The 19,439-nt window shown below is 33.8% G+C and overlaps 1 protein-coding gene across 1 annotated transcript; it reads right to left on the bottom strand.

Annotated features, from left to right (window-relative positions):
- Nucleotides 1–887: 887 nt before the first annotated feature.
- Nucleotides 888–5,525, bottom strand: MGD1 (monogalactosyl diacylglycerol synthase 1). The gene is made up of 8 exons (XM_079004552.1): nt 4,540–5,525; nt 4,285–4,457; nt 3,752–3,913; nt 3,354–3,495; nt 2,851–3,075; nt 2,562–2,624; nt 1,421–1,495; nt 888–1,355 (listed from the first exon to the last, which is right to left on the bottom strand). The coding sequence occupies exons 1-8, from the start codon at nt 5,068–5,070 to the stop codon at nt 1,119–1,121; spliced, it is 1,608 nt and encodes a 535-aa protein (XP_078860678.1). The 5' UTR covers nt 5,071–5,525; the 3' UTR covers nt 888–1,118.
- Nucleotides 5,526–19,439: the final 13,914 nt, after the last annotated feature.

Genomic DNA, 19,439 nt, shown 5'->3' with positions numbered 1-19,439 from the left:
TTAGTAGTTTTATTTTAAAATGATCCAAAAAGACATATTTATAGTATTGACTTATCTGTTTTCTTACATATAACAGTTTATCATTTTATAATTTATAATTATACTTTTTACAAAATTATATATATATATATATATATATATATATATATATATATATATATATATATATATATATATATTTCCTGAACTGTAACTAGTATTTTGTTGAATTTTAAGATTTACAAATTTTGTTCTTAGCACATGGAAAGGAGCATTCCATTCTCCTCATTGCTCTTTCAATTACATTCCTTGTAAGTTCTAATATTGGTGTGTGAGAGTGTGCTCTATAGCCTTATAAAACAATCAATTCAAAGAAACAAATATAATCGCACAACACACAACAATTAATGATAAGCAATTAAGGAGGAAATGTGCAACAATTAATACAAAGAAAACAAGGAGGACGTATGAAGTATGATGTTTAGATGAGAGGATAGTTTCATATGTTATAGCAAGTTAAAGTGGTCAAAATATGAAACCCTATAAACATTTATTAGCTTTAATGATATATTTTGTGCCTAAATCTAGTGTCAAAATCTTCACTAAAACCACTAAACTTCGATATATTTTTCTGTTGTGACAACTTTAACCTAACATATTATAGCAAATCATTGGTCAAAGTGGTTGACTTAGGAAAAACTCTCAAACTTGGGTGGCTTACATTTACAAAACTAAAATATAATGATTAAACCATAAAAATTGTAAAACATAGTGGCTTTTATGTATATTACCCTCAAAACAAGGGTAAACATGGCCAATTTAACCAAGAAAAGCAAAAGCAAAGTACAAATATTCCACTTTTGGTCTTCCATCTAGGGTATTATTCATTTGCCAAAACAAAGTACAAATAGTTCAAGTAATAGATGTTATCAATGATAAACAATGTTTACAAATTTTTCACCTCAAATCCCACATAATATAATCACACACAAAATGAATACTATGTTTTAAAACATGCTCTTTTACCTCTTATACAACCTTCATGGGAAAATCCCTTCAAAGCATAACTTGCTACAACATAAGTCAAAATTGTTTTGTTTTTCATTACACAAGTAGCTTTAAATTCAATCTCATTCTTCTTAAGTGGAACCCGAATATTGCATTACTAGACTTTTTTGTTTCACAAGTTCATGAAGATCTTGAACAATTTTGAACACCGAATCGGGTCTTGCTAATCTCAATGCATTTTGTGACATTGTCTTGAGTTCATGTGCTTTTGGACCAAACCATTGACCAACAATTTCTGCAATCTCTTTTGGTGACTTTGAAAATTTCCCACATCCGTTTTCCACTACATAAGGTACATTTCCAACTTCCTGCACAATAGCAAAATGACCATTTTACCCTTGCATTCTGAAATCAACTTTAATAAGAAAATTACCTGGCCAGCTATGTAATCGTTTAGAATGATGGGGAGACCTCGAATCATGGCTTCTGCAATTGTGCCTGGACCAGCCTATGAGAAATAAAAAGGTCAATGAAATAGTCAACATTGACTTTTGACTTTTTAAGTGTCAAAACAGTAATATTATAACTTGAGTAAATTACACGAATGGTCCCTATGGTTTGGGGTAATTTGCACGTTTGGTCCGCAACTTATTTTTTTAACTCGGAAGGCCCCTATAGTTTTTTTTGTTGCGTGCTTGGTTCTTGTCTTACCTAAAAAGACTATTTTGCCCTTGATTTTTTAATTTATTTAAATAAAGTTGAATAATTATGGTAAGATAAGGTGAGGTGGAAGTGGAGCTGTGGATGTGTTTATTTAAATAAATTAAAAAATCAAGGGCAAAATAGTCTTTTTAGTAAGACAGAACAAAAACAAATAGTAGGGACCTTCCGTGTTAGAAAAATAAGTTAGGGACCAAACGTGCAAATTACCCCAAACCATAGGGACCGTTTGTGTAATTTACGCTTATAACGTTGATATCTTACTTGTGCATAGAGAATTAATTTGACAAACGGTTAAATGCTTATTTATGCAGCAATGTTTCGCTTTTTTACCATTTTATAAAACAATGTTTTATATTTTGTATAAAAAATAAGGTTAATCTCAAAAAAGACGTAATATTTTGTGTTTTTTCCGGATTAAACCTCGAATTTATTTTTTCCTGAAAAAGACCTTTTATTTTTTCATTTTTTCCGATCTGGCCCTTTTAGTCATTTTTTGCCAAAAAAAATTGTAAAATGTGAGGGTTTTTTTTTCAAGAAAAACTAAAAAAAATTGAGGGTTTATTCGAAAGAAGCATTTAGAAGGTTAAGGGTTTTTTCGGAAAAAAAAAATACAAAGTTGAGGGCTTTTTCGGAAAAAATGAAAAAGTACAAGGCCTTTTTCAAGAAAAAAATAAATTTGAGTTTTAATTCGGAAAAAACACAAAATATAAGGTCTTTTTTGAGATTAAACCAGAAAAATATTGCATATTCCGTATAAAAAAAACCACTTTATTTGCATAAATACAAATTTAACCCAAAAATCTAAGTCAAAAAATTAAAATTTTGGAGGTGAATAGAAGCAACCAATTTACCTTTGTGATAATACAATCACAAGCACCCATGCATTCTTCCATCTTAGTGACAAATCCCTTCACCTGTAAACAATATGAATCCATGGCTTAAATTGTATCTTCTAAAATCTGATTACTTACTAAATAAATTTAATTTATAATGAAAAGAAAATATTAAAGGATCTCTTTTTTTTCTTTCCATCAAGTGTTATATATATATATATATATATATATATATATATATATAGTATATTATATGTAGTAAATAAATATGAAAAAAGTAAAAAAGTGAAATATATAATATATATACCTGAATAGGAATCTTCCATTCAGCTGAAAGCAATTTGGTAGCAAGTTTTTTATTTCTACCACAAATGACAAGAACTTGACCAATTGGCTCACCAAGATTTTCATCATATAATGCTTTTCCTAATGCTTTAGCTGTGGCTTCAATGGGCCCCATCCCCTCCCCACCCCCCATCAGTAACACTGCAGGTAGATCCTCATCCATACCAAGCTCCCTCCTCAATTCATCCTATTCATTTGTTCAAATTTAAAAAAAAAAAAAATGTTTCTTTTTGTACTTTCTTTGACTTTTTTAAAAAAAACCCTTTTTCCGGTTTTTAAAAAAGTTAAAGAAAAGCAAAATGTACTTTCACCATCTTAGTGATTTGGTCATTAACTATATTATAACAATAGTTCAATGGCCAAATCGATAAAATATACTCAATAGTTAAAGTGGCTAAATGAATATAATGGTGAAAGTACAAGTGTCAAACATTTCTTATGTTTTAAAGAAAGATTCAAACAAACCTTGGGCCTAATGGGCTTAACAAAAGAAGGTCGAACAGGGAGCCCATAAACTTTTATTTGAGAAGATTGGAGTCCAGCTTTTAAAGCCCGTTTTGCCACCTCTTCTGTAGGGCAATAGCATCTTGTTACAAGTTTATGAAACCTATCACATAAACAAAAACAACAAACCAAAATCACAATCTTTCTAGGGCTATTTTCAATTATGAGGATGACAAGGGCATTCAGGTCTTTTCAACAGAAGGGGTATTGGGTGGGACAAAAGGTTGAAACTTTTGTCACATTGACATCAGTCTAAATCTCAGTTCAATACATGTCAATACAATACAACCTGTCTTGTCTTGTCATGTCATATCATGTCATGTCATGAGTAACAAAATAAGTTTGAGTGGAAAACAAACCATGTAGGATGACAAGTGCTTAAATCAGTGACAACTGTAGTAAATACAATCTTGTCCAAAAGACCCTTTGACCTCAAGACACGAAGTGGTACATGTTGCATTAGAGGATGTACACTGATGATGATATCAGGCTGATACTTCATTAGACCTTTTGCAACCTCTCTGTGTACATAATAGGCAGATTAGTGAGGTGTATAATTTCTATGGTGTAAAGGGAAACAAATAGCAACATGCTTTCATTGATTTGTTTATTATATAGCTAATTATCTGATTCTGATTACTCAATAATCACTTTAAAACACACAACCAAACACCCTCTATGTTAAAAGTTAGAGAATCAAGACTCACACATGAAGGTGGGCCTATTATTTAGTCACCCATAGAAACTTTTATAAAAAGAAGCTTATTAGCTATAATATTAGTGTGCACAAATTCTCCAAATATAAGCAACATACCAAAAACATAAATCCAAAGAAAACAACATCAAAAAAGTAATCAATTTGAATGTTAAATAGGAAGATAAGAATCTTCACCTTGCTATAAAAGTGGAAGTGGCAGCAAAATTCGATTGGTGAACCACACGAGGAGCAGAAGCATAATATGTCATCCTCCATAAGGATCCATGTTTAACCAAAAAATTATAACTTCTTGGCAATTGATTAAATGGCCATGGAGTATGATCTGTCCATAGATCAGTTACAAACACCTGAAAAAACACAGATTTTTGAAACATAAAGAACACATTCATGAGTAATGGAAACTAAAAGGGAATACTTTAACAAACCAACCTCATATTCATCACCAAATTTCTCATTAAACGCCCATTTAATTGCTTCAGCAGAAGCCCGATGTCCACCACCTGTGTCGCTCATCAAAATTAGAACCTTTTTCTTACCATTAGACTCAAAACCACTCAAAGGCAATGTTTCATCCTCCAAAACACCACCATTATCTTCTAATCCACTAATATTCCCTGAACTAAGCTTAACAGAAGCGAACCCAAGTGGAATCCTGTCGCAATGAAACCTAACGAACTTATTAAACTCATTGAAGAACTTATTGATACTAGAAGCGCCTCGGGTTCCTGAACTCAATGAACCCACAACTTTTAATGATTTCCTTCTCCCACCAGCCCAAAAATCCCCAACTTTTCTGTCGCACTGCACAAAATTAGAGAGAACCGAGGAATACCCATCTAAACTCAAGCACTTAGTGTTGGAATCAAATGCGAAGTTAGTCAATTTGGATAAAAATTTGACGGCATTATTGGTTTCTAAAGTTACAGATGAAGACGACGATGAAGATGACGATGACTGCATAGCTACTATCTTCTAATTCTTCTAATTCTTCTGATTCTTAAGTAATCAAGTCATATACCCGGAAAAAAAAGGGAAACGCGTATTCGTTTTTCTTCTCGAGAAAGAAAAGGATTTGAGAGATGAAATTGACAAAATCCCCAACTGGGTTGGAATGAATTGACAGGAAAACGGATAAGTTCGTGGTTTTTTGAAGAGAGGGAGGGAAATATGAAGAGGGGTTTGCAACCACATAGATAGGATTTAGGAACAAAGGTAATATTCCATGGATTTAGAAGTTATATACCCTTTTTCAGAGGCTTTGGAATGTATGTCGATACAAAGAAAGACTCGTTGTGAGAGGGAAATGCGTTAACAAATCTCGCCCAATCGGAAACTGGTGGTGGTTGTGTGTGCGGTGGTGGTGGTCATGTCTATCACGCCCGGGTTTGTTTGGTTGTTTAATCGTTTACTGCTTTTCCATATTAGGGGTTTTTTTTAGGGTTTTTAGAATTTAGTAGACAAAGTTATTGTCCAATTTATGCTACTATGTCTTCCTTTGTTTATTTAAATTTGGATTTCAAAGTTGTATACATCATATTGTAATTGTGATTAACTCGATCCATTTGGTTGTGGAATAAATTGATTTGACGAATTCACCTAACATTAATCATTAATCACATGTTCATTCTTAATTTATAAAATATTTAGTTTAAATGGTGTTAGATGTCTTTTTATTGTTAAACAACTTTATATGAAACCAATTTTTTGTTTTATATTTAATTTTTAAAAAAATAATCATATCACTATGGAAGTATTTTGGGGGATAATCCATGACGAATCGGTGATATGGGTAGATCATACGACTGGTGCGAATGAAACATTTATAATTTTTAAACAACGCGATTAAAATATGGGATGTAAATTCTTTTAAAGATGCTAGGAATGAAATCCGAAAATTATCATGTCATAATAGTAGTTTTAAACTCCATCGTTATCTAAAGTCTCATTTTCACAAATAATTTTTTTATTTTTAAATAAGGTAAAACATCATTTACATAAAACTCAAGTTAAGAAAACTAATTTGTTTCAAAATACACTTGTTTAAAAAATCTACTATAATAAATGAAGGTTTTTTTTGTCACATGTCCTCTTCTCATTCATTTAGACACATGTTATTTTCTAGAATTTTTAAATTTTCTATTTTCCACTTGTCATTTTATTGTATTTTTCATTTTATTAAATTAAAATTTCACATTTAATATGTAAGGTAATATATATGTAAAGTATTTATTAGAAATGGTTTATATATGTAATGTATTCAATACATTAAAGTTTCATTAATTTTAATAATTCAAAATTTTTCTTATTTTTCTTATAAATTCAAACCATTCAAATTATTAAAATTTCATATATTTTTTTTAATTAAACCCATGTAATACATGGGTCTCACACCTAGTAGAGTAATATAGAAAATGTGGAATCTCCAATGTTGTTGATGATTATGTACAGTCATGTCTTCGCCTTCCCACGATTACAATGGTACCTAAAAAACATTTAATCTATAACTGTAAGTCAAAGCTTTGTGAGTTCCCTTAAAATACCACACACCATAAGTGTGTACACATGAGCCTACATCGCAAGGCCTATAGGATGTCTGGACCGCTCTACGTCACTACTAGCAGATCACTAATGAATGTATAACTATATGTAATTAGAGGTGAGATAGACAGTCGAACAGGTGATCCCACTCTAGAGCCACAATCAAACAAGGAACATGCAAGAAAGCCTAGATCAAGAGTTCTCATTTTATCCTAAATGACTACATACAACGCCTAGGGCACTCAACTAGACGATCATCGATCCTTGGTACTCTAACTAACATACCACTATGATGGGTTTTCGCTATAAGAACATCCTATGTGCTCATACAAACCCTAATGCTTGGATCTAGGTTTCTCTATTGTACATGCAACTCATCCAAGACTATAATTCCTAGATCTAGCATATGATAATCAATATAACATATAAATTAGGGTTTAGATCATACCTTGATTGTTATGTAGCAATAACAATCTCAAATCCTTCTTGTATTGACTTTAGAAAGCTTAGAGTCACAAATGTCACTCCTCTAATGGTTCACAAACACCAAGAGCAAGAGGATGAAGAAGAGAAGAGAAGGAGGCTGCCCAAAAACGTGTGGAAACCCTAATCCACAAGTTCACCATGTTTTTGAGCCATAAGGGTCCTTTAAATAGAGAGGCTATTAGGGTTATCTAACAAGGAAACCCTAATTTGGATGCTTAAGCCCTAAGCAACCCATGGACTCCTTCCTTAAAGGCCTAGGACGATTTCTAATGGATTTCCCCATATAATTCGCCCACTCCTTTAATATGGAGTCCATTAGCTCAATATTCAACTATCACACAATCAACAGTTCTAGTCCCTTAAGTTTAATTAATGTCTTTTAGTCACAAACTTAATTCTTATTAATTCTTGACTAATATTAATTAAACAATATGATTTCTCCTTTAATATATTATTCTCATAATATATTAATAAATCATATTTAATCCTTTCTCTCCATAATTCATCCTATCAAGTTACTTTGGTGAAGGCAACCCAAAAGGACCATGCACCATCGGGTCAAGTACATACCAAAATAGTTATGGACTTAGACACTAATCCAACAGTTTCCCACTTGGATAAGTCTAACAACTATTCTGCATATGACTTCAGATCCTGATCTGCAATCGTAGCTTTCTAAAGCCGCTGTCAACTCTGATCTTATCAAATACGCGTGTCCTTTAGATAAGGGATCATATATTCCTCCATTCTAGATATCGTATAGATATGAGACATGAAATATATTCATTCTCTCTATATTGTTTCCCGACTTCCGATTTACGATGACTGATAACAGACTACAATTGAACACATCAATTTAATCCCGGCTTGGCCAAGCGCTTAGGTGTCATCACTAAATCATCGAGGGGCCCAAAGATATCGTTTTTATCCTACTTTGGATAAAAGGAATGGATAAACTTTGACTCAATGCTCGCTTGCACTCACTTACCGAATTACACACAATAATATGTTTTATAACACCAAGTTACTGGTGTGTTTACATATTATCAATGTGCAACCGACTCGCAAGATACAACTCACACATCTCGGTTTCAAGAATATAAGATGTTATCGTCTCACCAATCACTCGTGATACAATTCATGAAGTGATCCAAGTGAGCATGGGTTTAATCCAATGCTCAAATCATATTCATAAGCACTCATGAACGTTACAGCAAACATTTGCTTATGTCTAATACTCTTTAGACAATCCACACACCAATTCACGACAGTCTTCATTCATATCTACTTCCAACATATGAACGACTGTGGCCCGTTCGAATAATTTGACTGTTCTCAACAAATTAAATTATTCAGGAAGTCAAAACATGCAAAGTGAAACACAAGAATAATACTAATCCCATATGGCCTCAAACCTTTGAGTATAAATAAAACACCTTTTATTTATCACCATATCGATTACTCATTATTTGTTGTTTCGGGTAATCAACTTCTTACTTGAATCATTACTACATTTGTCCCATGCTCTTAGCATGCACACAATGTTTACCTACGGTTCTTACTTTGTGAAATAGATCAAATGAACACATTTCCAATCATACTCATTTCACAACTCCTAATCCTTTTCACACGTGAAAGAATATCAAATTCTTGCCACTTATAGAATATGTTAGATTCTAACATTTTATGCAATGATCCTTTCGTAATATCACTGCACTAAAGTCACAATGACTATTGCCAATGAAATTACAAGGTCCTCTATCGGAGATTGTTACAAGATAATTCCATAGATGTGATGTCTCTCACTCAAAGTACATTCCTTTGAACATCATTTTGCATAAAATTTCTAATCTAGACACAGACTTTCAATATCCAACTCCCAATATGGAAACATTTCCATATTTGCCATATGACAACTCATTATTAATAGAATCTTATCTATTCATAATACTGTCGATATGGTCCATCCAATACTATACTTCCAACTACTCACAAGCGACCAATCATCGGCGAACTTTGGATTGTCCTTTGATAGTTGTTTAATTATCTTAGTCAAACCGATTCTTGTCCTTTTCCATCTAAATGTGCTAGACATTTGGAAAATTTTAGAATGGTCAAATATTATAGCATTTGCAATCGATCCTAAACCCGAAGCATATGGGACACGATGCATAATGTCTTACATAAAAATTTGATACTTTATCAATCTTCTGCCATAATATTTTATGTGCTACGTTCTCACAATTCGAATTATGAAGATGAATGCCGTAATCATAATCGAAATTTAAGAACGCACTATGTATCCTTGACTAAGTTTATTAACATTCCACAACCTAAGCCTTTAGATTTGAAATGAAGCATAATATTCTCTCCCTTAATTATAGCAAAACAATTATTCAACCCTTACAACTTTGCAAAGTATGACTCTTGTTTTTCTATAATTAATATTGCTAACTTGCAATACCTGCCTTAATAATCATGCAATCATAACATTTATGCTCCCACTATCACGATGATTATTACAAACATAACACTTATGCTCCCACTAGCTTTGACATGTATTCAGAAACAACTTAACTTTCAGAAAAACAATGCCTATTGAATTTCTTTAAGTTCATATTTCTAATACCCAATGCTTTGATAATCTTTTATCAAGGCTTCTTAAACTTATACACCTTTGCCTTAGATAGTTTATATGTGTGTCTTAAACAATTTAGACTAATTGCCAAATCTCATAATTCGAATCAGGGAAAGGGATACCGTAACCATAATCGAATTCGAGATTACAATTTTCACAATCACTATCTTCTTAAAATCTTCCTTAGTGAAAGCATTTCCTCACAGTCATTTTCATGAAGGAGGGAATCTTATGACACTTAGATTTTAATGGTGTATGTGTTTCTATCCATGTGAATTTGTCAAAACCAAAGTTTGCGACAAATCCAAACTCATATGGACCGAACCTTCTCAATCTTGATTTCTTGCCTTATGGTAACACGGCTGCCCACCATGTCTTCCAAGTAGTTAAGCAGCTCACCCTTTCCTATCAATGTACTTTCAATTGATCAAGGTCCTTGCCTTTTATGCATTCAAATGAGAACTCATAGGGCTCACATGCATAATTAACTCAATTGGAACGACACAGAAACAAGGTAATGTCAACACGATAGGTTGTAAACCTCTACTCGTGTGCTAGTGATGATCGATAAGGTTTATTCTTGATTTGTTCTTGAAACCTTTCAAGACCATTAAGACTCCCACTGACTCCTTGACATATAAGATTCTCTTGTCAATAAACATTTCTTGACAAACAAATATTCAAGAGTTAGTGTAGCCTTTATCAAGACAAAACATTTCATAAAATTGGTCCTAGTTGGTCTTTGTCTTATCCAAGACATCACAACTTTCCAATTTCAAATGTGCGAGAATAGGAAAGCCTTTTTCCAAATTCTACATTTGATGAATGTTATAAACCTTCTTAAGACTTGTCACTCAATATTACAATCTTAACTCTAAGACTTGTTTTGGAATGAAGTATGATTGACTTCTTGATTTAACCATTTCTTCAATTCTTGATTCCTCTTCTTATACATACAATTGTACTAAGATTTTCTTAGAGGATCAATTGAGATATGGTTCTTAATCATTAAGACATATCATAAAACATAAAAGGTACTCTCCCTTCTTCTTAGAATAGAGAAACTTTTATCTTTCTACCTACTTGATTCTTCTTATTTGTTCTGTTATTGATTTAAACCTTTTCAATCAATTCAGAATTACACTTAATCTTGTAATTATAATCATATTAAACTTTTAGTAAATCATGACGAATATCTTTATTATTCTTGTGGTGGACTTGATTAACACACAACTTTGTGTACTCGATTTCCTAGTCCTTCACTTAACACTTTTGTCAACGAATTAGTCTAATTTCCAAATATGAAATTTCTCATTCATCATGCAACCAAGTTGTGTGATTCCAAGTTTATTTCCAATTGAAACTTGGGTGATGAGAAACTCTCCCTATTTGGTAAATTCTCGACATTTCCACAAACAACATAATTAAGAATCACATTCATTCGTTGTAGAAATATACGAACATCAATTTTTCATAACGATTTCATTGCAAGGAAATAAATAAATAAATAAATGAGTCAAATCAAAATTTATTTTATTCATAAAAGCAGCGGAAAACATTTGTCCTTACAATGCAAAATCAACTGAAAACTATGTAATCAAATATTCCTAACAACTCTATCATAACTTTCTAAGCTCAAAATCTAATCTTCAAGTCCATGCGATCGAGATCCATTTCTTTGTGATTAGATTCATCTTGCTCTTCCATCAAGCTTCCTCTCTTTTCACTGATCCTGCAAAACATTCAAATGCAATCTTATCACATTATGTATTAAGAATCAACAAACAGGAACTTAACGGAGTTAGATAGTGGATTTTACCTGAAGCGCAACCATACTCTTTGACTCTCCCATCTTCTGGACTCTTCAGGCTCCTAGGGCAGACTTGTATCCAACGCCCTTTCTCTTGGCAGCAAACGCAGGTCGATTCTCCTAGAATGTCCTCGAAAGCATGGTTGGTTGACTTTCCCAACAAATATGCTCCATTGCTTTGCCAAATCATTTATGATTCAGCAGCAATGAGCATGTAAGTTAGGTCAATGAGATTATCGTCATGGTCCATCATATAATACTTTCTTTTGAACTCATTATATGATTCAGGAAGTGACTGCAGAACCTAGTTCACAGCCAACTTATCAGGGAATGATGCACCCAACATTATCAACCTATCGATGTGTGATTTCATTCCTAGAACGTGGGCACACACGAGTTTACCATCTTCATGTTTCATTTCCAATAGGGATTTAATGACATTGAACCTTTCAATTCTTCGATCTTGTGGGTTAGGGAGAATAATTAGAAGAGGTGGAGGAAGTGAAGTATGATTTCTTGTTCCTCGATCGAATCGTGGAATATCATCTTCATGTGGAATGCTTGTTCCACGGGATTTGGGAAGACCATAGTTGTCGTACTTTGACATCTACAAAACGGGAGAAAAATAAATTCAAGTTAGTTGATAGATTGAGTCCTTAATAAATCACCCAAATGAAATATTAAGGCTAGGACCCTACATAATAATCCACAACTCGGGAGAGGGATGTCGTAACCCAAATTGCAGAACATTTGAAGGTAAGTGAATGACGATTCATTAATTTTCCACCATGAAAAAACGAAAAACTAATTAACTTTTAAATGCTTTGAAAACTCCTAGATACTTTGAGATTCATTGAATCTTTTCAATGGCATGTTTAAATCTCGATATGCCCCTCTAGTTTGTGACTGGGATGCCGAGGATCACAAAGCGGGTGTGAATAACCATGCAAATCTACATGGTGCCCTCACATGTTACAGTCACCTATTCGATGTGTCGGTAAACCACACACGCTCCACCGCACAATGACAAACCTTGAGTCACCCTTTGCCACCTTTGCTTAGAACCATTTAGTGTACCGGTAAACCACACACGCTCCACTAACGTCTTCGCAAGGGTACAAAGTGTAATTTCATGGAATTGCATCAATTCACTTTTGCCTAAAGTAACTAAGATTGGGAATTTGTAAAACATTTAGTTACTTTTGTACTTGATTATACTTATAATGGAAGGTTTCTGTCCCATCCTACCCGTTCGGCTAACGACCCTCCACTAGTCAAGAGTGTGGTGGGTAAGAGTGGATACCCATTCAATCGCCATTTTATAGGCAATTTCCTTAAACACCCCTTATAGACCAGCTTCGTGAATGAGACCTACTAACGATAAGACTGAGTTTTACTCATACATATATATAATGTTAGACTTTGAATGTTATATATAGTATAGGGTGTATTTTACACTTTTTTAAATACTAGCTGGTCAAATTTAACAATTATACTTTTAATTCAATTAATTTGTAAACCAAAACTTTTATGGATTTATTAAACCTCTTTTAATTATACACCTTAATTAATTAATAAAACCATAAGGGTGTGATTTGAACTTTTCAAAACATCACAAGGGTTTTAGAATTTAACATTCCTAAATTAAACTTTTAATCAACTTTTAAATTCCAAAACTTGAGGGCAAGTTTTGAAACATTTCAAAACATTAGGGTTTAGAATTTAAATATACATCAAAATTAAACTTTTAATCAAAATTTAAATTCCAAAACTTGAGGGCAAGTTTTGAAACCTTTTCAAAACATTAGGGTTTCAACTATTTAAATTTCAAAACAAAACATTTAAGTTCAAATTTAAACTATAAAATCTAAAAGGGGGAAATTGAAACTTTTCATAACACAAGGATCAAATAACAAATAATATTAATTAAACAATTAAATTTATCATTATCTATATTTGACCTAATTTCAATTTCTTGCAAAATAAGACACCCAATTAATACAAATAATCCAACTCTAATCATATAAGGAAGTTATTATCTAATCAATTGGTAATTATCTTTTGTTTAATCAAGGATATACTCATAAATATGTATAAAACCGGATTTTAATGACCTAAAACAAATAAGGCAAGTATCCATGAGAAAAATAGCAAGAAATCGCGAAATCCCCTCTTTCTGACGCTCGAACTCGCCGAGTACCTCTATGGACTCGCCGAGTAGGGGCCTACTCGCCGAGTCCACAATAGGACTCGCCGAGTTCATCAGGCAGACTCACCAAAATCGAATTTTTCAAGCATGAACAAGTTAACAAGGCATCAATACAATAGAAACCAATCAAGGCTCTGATACCACTGATGGGTTTTCGCTATAAGAACATCCTATGTGCTCATACAAACCTTAATGCTTGGATCTAGGTTTCTCTATTGTACATGCAACTCATCCAAGACTATAATCCCTATATCTAGCATATGATAATCAATATAACATATAAATTAGGGTTTAGATCATACCTTGATTGTTATGTAGCAATAACAATCTCAAATCCTTCTTGTATTGACTTTAGAAAGCTTAGAGTCACAAATGTCACTCCTCTAATGGTTCACAAACACCAAGAGCAAAAGGATGAAGAAGAGAAGAGAATGAGGCTGCCCAAAAACGTGTGGAAACCCTAATCCACAAGTTCACCACGTTTTTGAGCCATAAGGGTCCTTTAAATAGAGAGGCTATTAGGGTTATCTAACAAGGAAACCCTAATTTGGATGCTTAAGCCCTAAGCAACACATGGACTCCTTCCTTAAAGGCCTAGGACGATTTCTAATGGATTTCCCCATAGAATTCGTCCACTCCTTTAATATGGAGTCCATTAGCTCAATATTCAACTATCACACAATTGACAGTTTTTAGTCCCTTAAGTTTAATTAATGTCTTTTAGTCAGAAACTTAATTCTTATTAATTCTTGACTAATATTAATTAAATAATATGATTTCTCCTTTAATACATTATTCTCATAATATATTAATAAATCATATTTAATCCTTTCTCTCCATAATTCATCCTACCAAGTTTCTTTGGTGAAGGCAACCCAAAAGGACCATGCACCATCGGGTCAAGTACATACCAAAATAGTTATGGACTTAGACACTAATCCAACACACTACTCGTATATCCTAGCATACAATCTTCTTCCATCATCGGAGGGTTCAGTCTTCGTTGGGCTTCTCATGAGGGCTTAAAATCTTCTTTCATCAGTATTTTGTGCATGCATAAAGATGTGCTGAGTCATTTTATATCAGCAATGGTCCACCCAATCGCGTTCTTGTACTGCTTCAGAATTCCAGTCAGTTCATATTCTGCCTTTTCTGAAAGCTTGTTGGATATGATGGCTTGAAGTGTTTCTTCTTCTCCAAGAAATGCATATTTCAGATGCTCTGGTAGAGTCTTCATCTCCAAGATGGGTGCTTGCCCTACAGAAGGAAAAATTTTGGAGTTAGAATTAGGTAACTTTAGAATTTGATTGTCATACCTGAGTTTCCTCTGTTGGTCCATATAAGTTGTCATTTCATGCACTTGTTTTTCAATAACATATTTTTCTGATAAAACCTAGGCTGCATTAACAGAAAAATTTATGTGGAGTACTAAAGCTAGTGACTCTAATTTAGTAATCTCAAAATATTCAGCAGTTAATGGTTCGATTACATCTATGAAATTAAGAGCAGAAACATCGTCTGGATAACGCATGACATCATAAATATTAAAGTTGATAACTTCACCATCGAATTCCATGGACAGGGTACCATCATAAACATCTATTTTTGTTCTTGCGGTTTTCAAAAATGGTCTCCCCAAAAGAATGGAACTAGAATTCGGTGAGTCGTCATCTTCCATATCTAAAACATAAAAATCAATTAGGAATATCATCTCATTCACTTGGACCAAAACGTCCTCTAGTACACCCTTTTGGATGTACTAGTTAACAATCAGCCAACTAAATGATAACTCTTGTTCTTTTTAAAGGCCCTGCCCCGATAATTTTAAAAACTGAATATGGTAAAACATTTATTGAAGCTCCTAAGTCCAGCATGACACGTGGCACTGAAAGATTACCCAACTTGCAAGGAAGAGTGAATACCCCTCGATCCTTGCATTTTGGGGGTAATCTTTTTTGTAAAACAGCTGAAACTTTTTTTCTTACTTTGACTATTTCATTACCTTTTAGTTTTCTTTTAGAAGTACATAGTTCTTTCAGAAATTTTGCATATCGGGGGTAGCTGTTTTATAGCATCTAGAAGTGGGATGTTTACCTCAACTTTTCTGAAGAAGTCCAAAATCTCTCTGTCATCCTTCTCTTTTTTCGTGTTTTTTCAGTCTTGAAGGAAAAGGGGGGGGGGGGTAGTGATTTTTACCTCAGCTTCAGTTTTGTCTTTCTTCTATACCTTTTCAGTCACTTCAAGTTCTTATTCAACCACCATCTCTTCTTCTTCATCTTTCTATTGATCTGATCCCTTGTAATTTTTACCACTTCTAAAAGTCACTACACAAGCATTATGCTTTGGGTTTTTTCTCAGTCTGAGATGGGAACTTTCCTTGTGATTCCATCTTGCTCATAGAGTTTGCGAGTTGTGATACTTTCTACTTCAGATTTTTGATACTAGACTTGGTCTTATTCTGAAAGGCTTGGGTACTGGTAGCAAGACTTTTAACAATGTGTTCTAGAGACATGCTAGAACTACTAACTTGTTGTTCAACATATGGTTATTGAAAACTGGACCGATGTTGATTTTGCTAAAAGGATGGTTGCTGAAAGCCAGGTGGATGTTGGTACAAACTTATCTTCTGAAAGTTATGTTGGGGTCTTTGATGAAAGTTGTTCTGGAATCCTCCCCAATCTTGATTGTTGCACGGTTGATCAAACTGTCTCTATTGTTTTGCTTGATAACCTCACATGGCCTGGACAGCTTCAGTGTCATCTTTCAATAGTAGGCACATGTCTGTTGGGTGCCCAGTCTTACATCATATCCCGTAAGATTTGCCTTTGTTTCAACACCCTTTTCGTTGGTTAGAAGGAGAACAACCTTTGTCAATTCTAATATATATGGGTTCAAGATGGGCATTACTGATCTCTTTCACTACTCTTGGTTGATCTGAATACCACTCTTCTTCATTTGCTTAGTGTTTTGATTTGATCGCCAATTTCTCTATTAACACCCATATCTCAGTTGGTGTCATATCTGCAAGTGAGCCACCATTCCAGACATTGATCACTCGAATTTCCATAGGGGTCAAGAATTCACAGAAGCATTGATAGAGCTAATAGTCATTAATCCTAGGTTGTGGGCATCAGACCAACTTTTGAAACGCTCCCAGTAAGTGTGAAGAGCTTCTCATTGTCCCTGCTTAAAGGCGAGGATTTCTCTACGAAGGTTGGACACTTTCGCTTTTGGAAAATATCTTTCTAGAAAAAGTTTAGCCAACTCGTTCCATGCAACGATTGATCCAGAAGAGATATCGTAGATCCATTCTTTTGTGGCGTCCTGAACTGAAAGGAGGAATGCCCTTAACTTGATATGGTTTTCTGTTATAACATGTGGCTTCATCCAAGAGCATACAACGTGAAAATCCTTGACAAACTTGTACAGATCTTCATTCTCATGGCCTCGGAAAGTCGGAAACAAATGAATTAAACTAGACTTTAGCTTAAAGTTTTGAGTTTTTGTAAAGGTGATACACCAAGTCTGTTGTGTAACATCTTGTGTCGCCCGTTCTCTATGAGTCTTTTCCTGGTCGTCTTTGTGTTCGCTCATGACTGATTTTGGCGATTCTGATTCAGAAGGTTCAAGTGTTTCTGATTTAATAGAGGATGATGGTGAATAAGTTTTGAATGGAATGTGGGAAGGTGAGGATGGGGGTACTTTGGGAAAAGATGAAAAGGTTATTCCAGGCTCATTCCACAAGGGACTGCCTTGTGGATCTGTTTCCTCTGAAACTAGAGAAGATGTGGATGCAAAAAAAAAACTCTATAACTTTTTCTATTGAAGTGCTTTTTTTTTCTGAGTCTTCTTTTTGTCTTCTCTATTTCTAGATCGATCCTTAGTGGAGTACCTATACATGAAGACCTTGGCATGCAACAATTAGTTTGATGTGTCCCCTACAACGGAGCCAATTTTTTAAGTGTGAGTCACAACGCATAAACAAATAAATAATATAAGTAAAAATATTGCTCAAATGCACTAGGGGTAGTACAGGAAAGCAGGGTCGAATCCACACGGATACGTCCTAATGTTTATGCCTCTTTTGCGTAAGGCATGCATTAGTTCGACATAAATTAAAATAGGGGGATTTGTTGATTATTAAAACTAAATTAGACGTAAATTTATAAGAGAAAACTATTAAAATAATTTAATCTAATTCAGAAGGTAAAAGAAGTTTCATTTTCGCGGTGACTCTCCTAATCATGCAAATAACTTTCAACACAATTATTGAATTTTGTACTGTTTAAACTGGTACCGAAAGTCATTAATAAGCTCTACCAATTTTTATTGACTAAAATTTTTAACCAAAACAAGCTCTTTGAATTAAACCTTACTTTTTACTAAATTAACTTAACATGCTCTTAATTAATTAAGAAAAGTAGCATTAGACGTATGTAAAATTCCCAGTAAAGTCCAATACTTCTCACAAGTTCAAAAGCGTAAAGGCTTGTCTGATCAGTTCATATTAGAGTTATCCTAACACAGAACCAATATAATATATGTTACTTTTACTGATTAATAAAGACAATTATAGATCTAGACAATCAGATAACTATAATGATTCATGTAACACCTTGTAACACTTAAGTTTGGTAAGTTTCGTATTTAACCCCTTTATCGAAAAACCTTGCATTTTGGTCATTTAGCTAGTACACAAGGCGTACTAAGTGGTACACTTAGCGTATCATGTGCTTAATGTTAGCGTACTTGAAACTGGTAGAGTAGAAAGTATAGTCCCTTTGTTCCTGTACTAGTAGAGCCAAAAGCATACCCTCTATGTGCTTAAATGTTATTATGCTTGAATTATTTGTTACAGTTAGGATAGGGTTGATGGCGGAACGACGACATGTCGGGAGCCTATAGACCCGAGTGTTGACGACGAAATGGTAAGTAGGTCGTAAGTCTAAATACACATTGGTGGATCGACGAAAGGTCGTGAGCCAATTGATGGATCGACGAAAGGTCGTGAGTCATTGTTTGTATATTATTGGAGGATCGACGAAAGGTTGTGAGTCGTTGTTTGTATGCATGCATATGTATTGTGATATATGGTATTTTGGGGAACTCACTACGTTTCATACTTACCTAGTTGATTGCAAATCTTTTCAGGTACTTCCTTGGATCGTAAGAAGGGCAAGACTTGACTGTACACATGCGCATTGGCATCATGTTTTCCGTATAATTTAAGTATACTCTTATTTAACTAAATAAACAAAAAAAATGAAAATTTTGCTATGAAAATCGGGACGTTACACAGTTTAAGCTGAATCTTTTTGTTTTGTTATTTGTAACAAACAAATTCAAATAAATTGCAAGCATCATATATATTTTACCCTTAAAAAAGATGATTTGAAGTTACTGTAATCATAATAACAAATATACGTAGCGACTAAGACAGTAAACATATAATTTGTAATGCATTGATTTCGATATAAAATATCATGATTCTAAAAAGCACGTTGTGGCGCGTCTCAAGGCGTGCCATGACGCAAGGCATGGTGTAATCATTACAAAAACGTTTATGGCGGGTTTGTTATGCGTGACACCTAAATAACGTGTCAAGGCGCGTCTTATCGCTTTATGACGCAAGTTTTTTTAAGGCGTAT

Source organism: Lactuca serriola, chromosome 6 (assembly GCF_051521515.1).
Source record: "Lactuca serriola cultivar US96UC23 chromosome 6, Lser_US96UC23_V15, whole genome shotgun sequence".
In the NCBI taxonomy this organism is placed as follows: Eukaryota; Viridiplantae; Streptophyta; class Magnoliopsida; order Asterales; family Asteraceae; genus Lactuca; species Lactuca serriola.
Note: the sequence above shows the minus strand (reverse complement) of the source record. Positions and strands in the feature narration are given on the sequence as shown.

What these genes read in the sequence shown, in the direction of transcription:
- MGD1 (XM_079004552.1), bottom strand. Translation starts at nt 5,070, where the DNA reads ATGCAGTCATCGTCATCTTCATCGTCGTCTTCATCTGTAACTTTAGAA. An exon ending in AGCACTTGTCATCCTACATG is followed by an intron (nt 3,496 to 3,751) that starts GTTTGTTTTCCA and finishes TTTATGTGATAG; the next exon opens with GTTTCATAAACTTGTAACAA. An exon ending in TTAAGCCCATTAGGCCCAAG is followed by an intron (nt 3,076 to 3,353) that starts GTTTGTTTGAAT and finishes ACAAATGAATAG; the next exon opens with GATGAATTGAGGAGGGAGCT.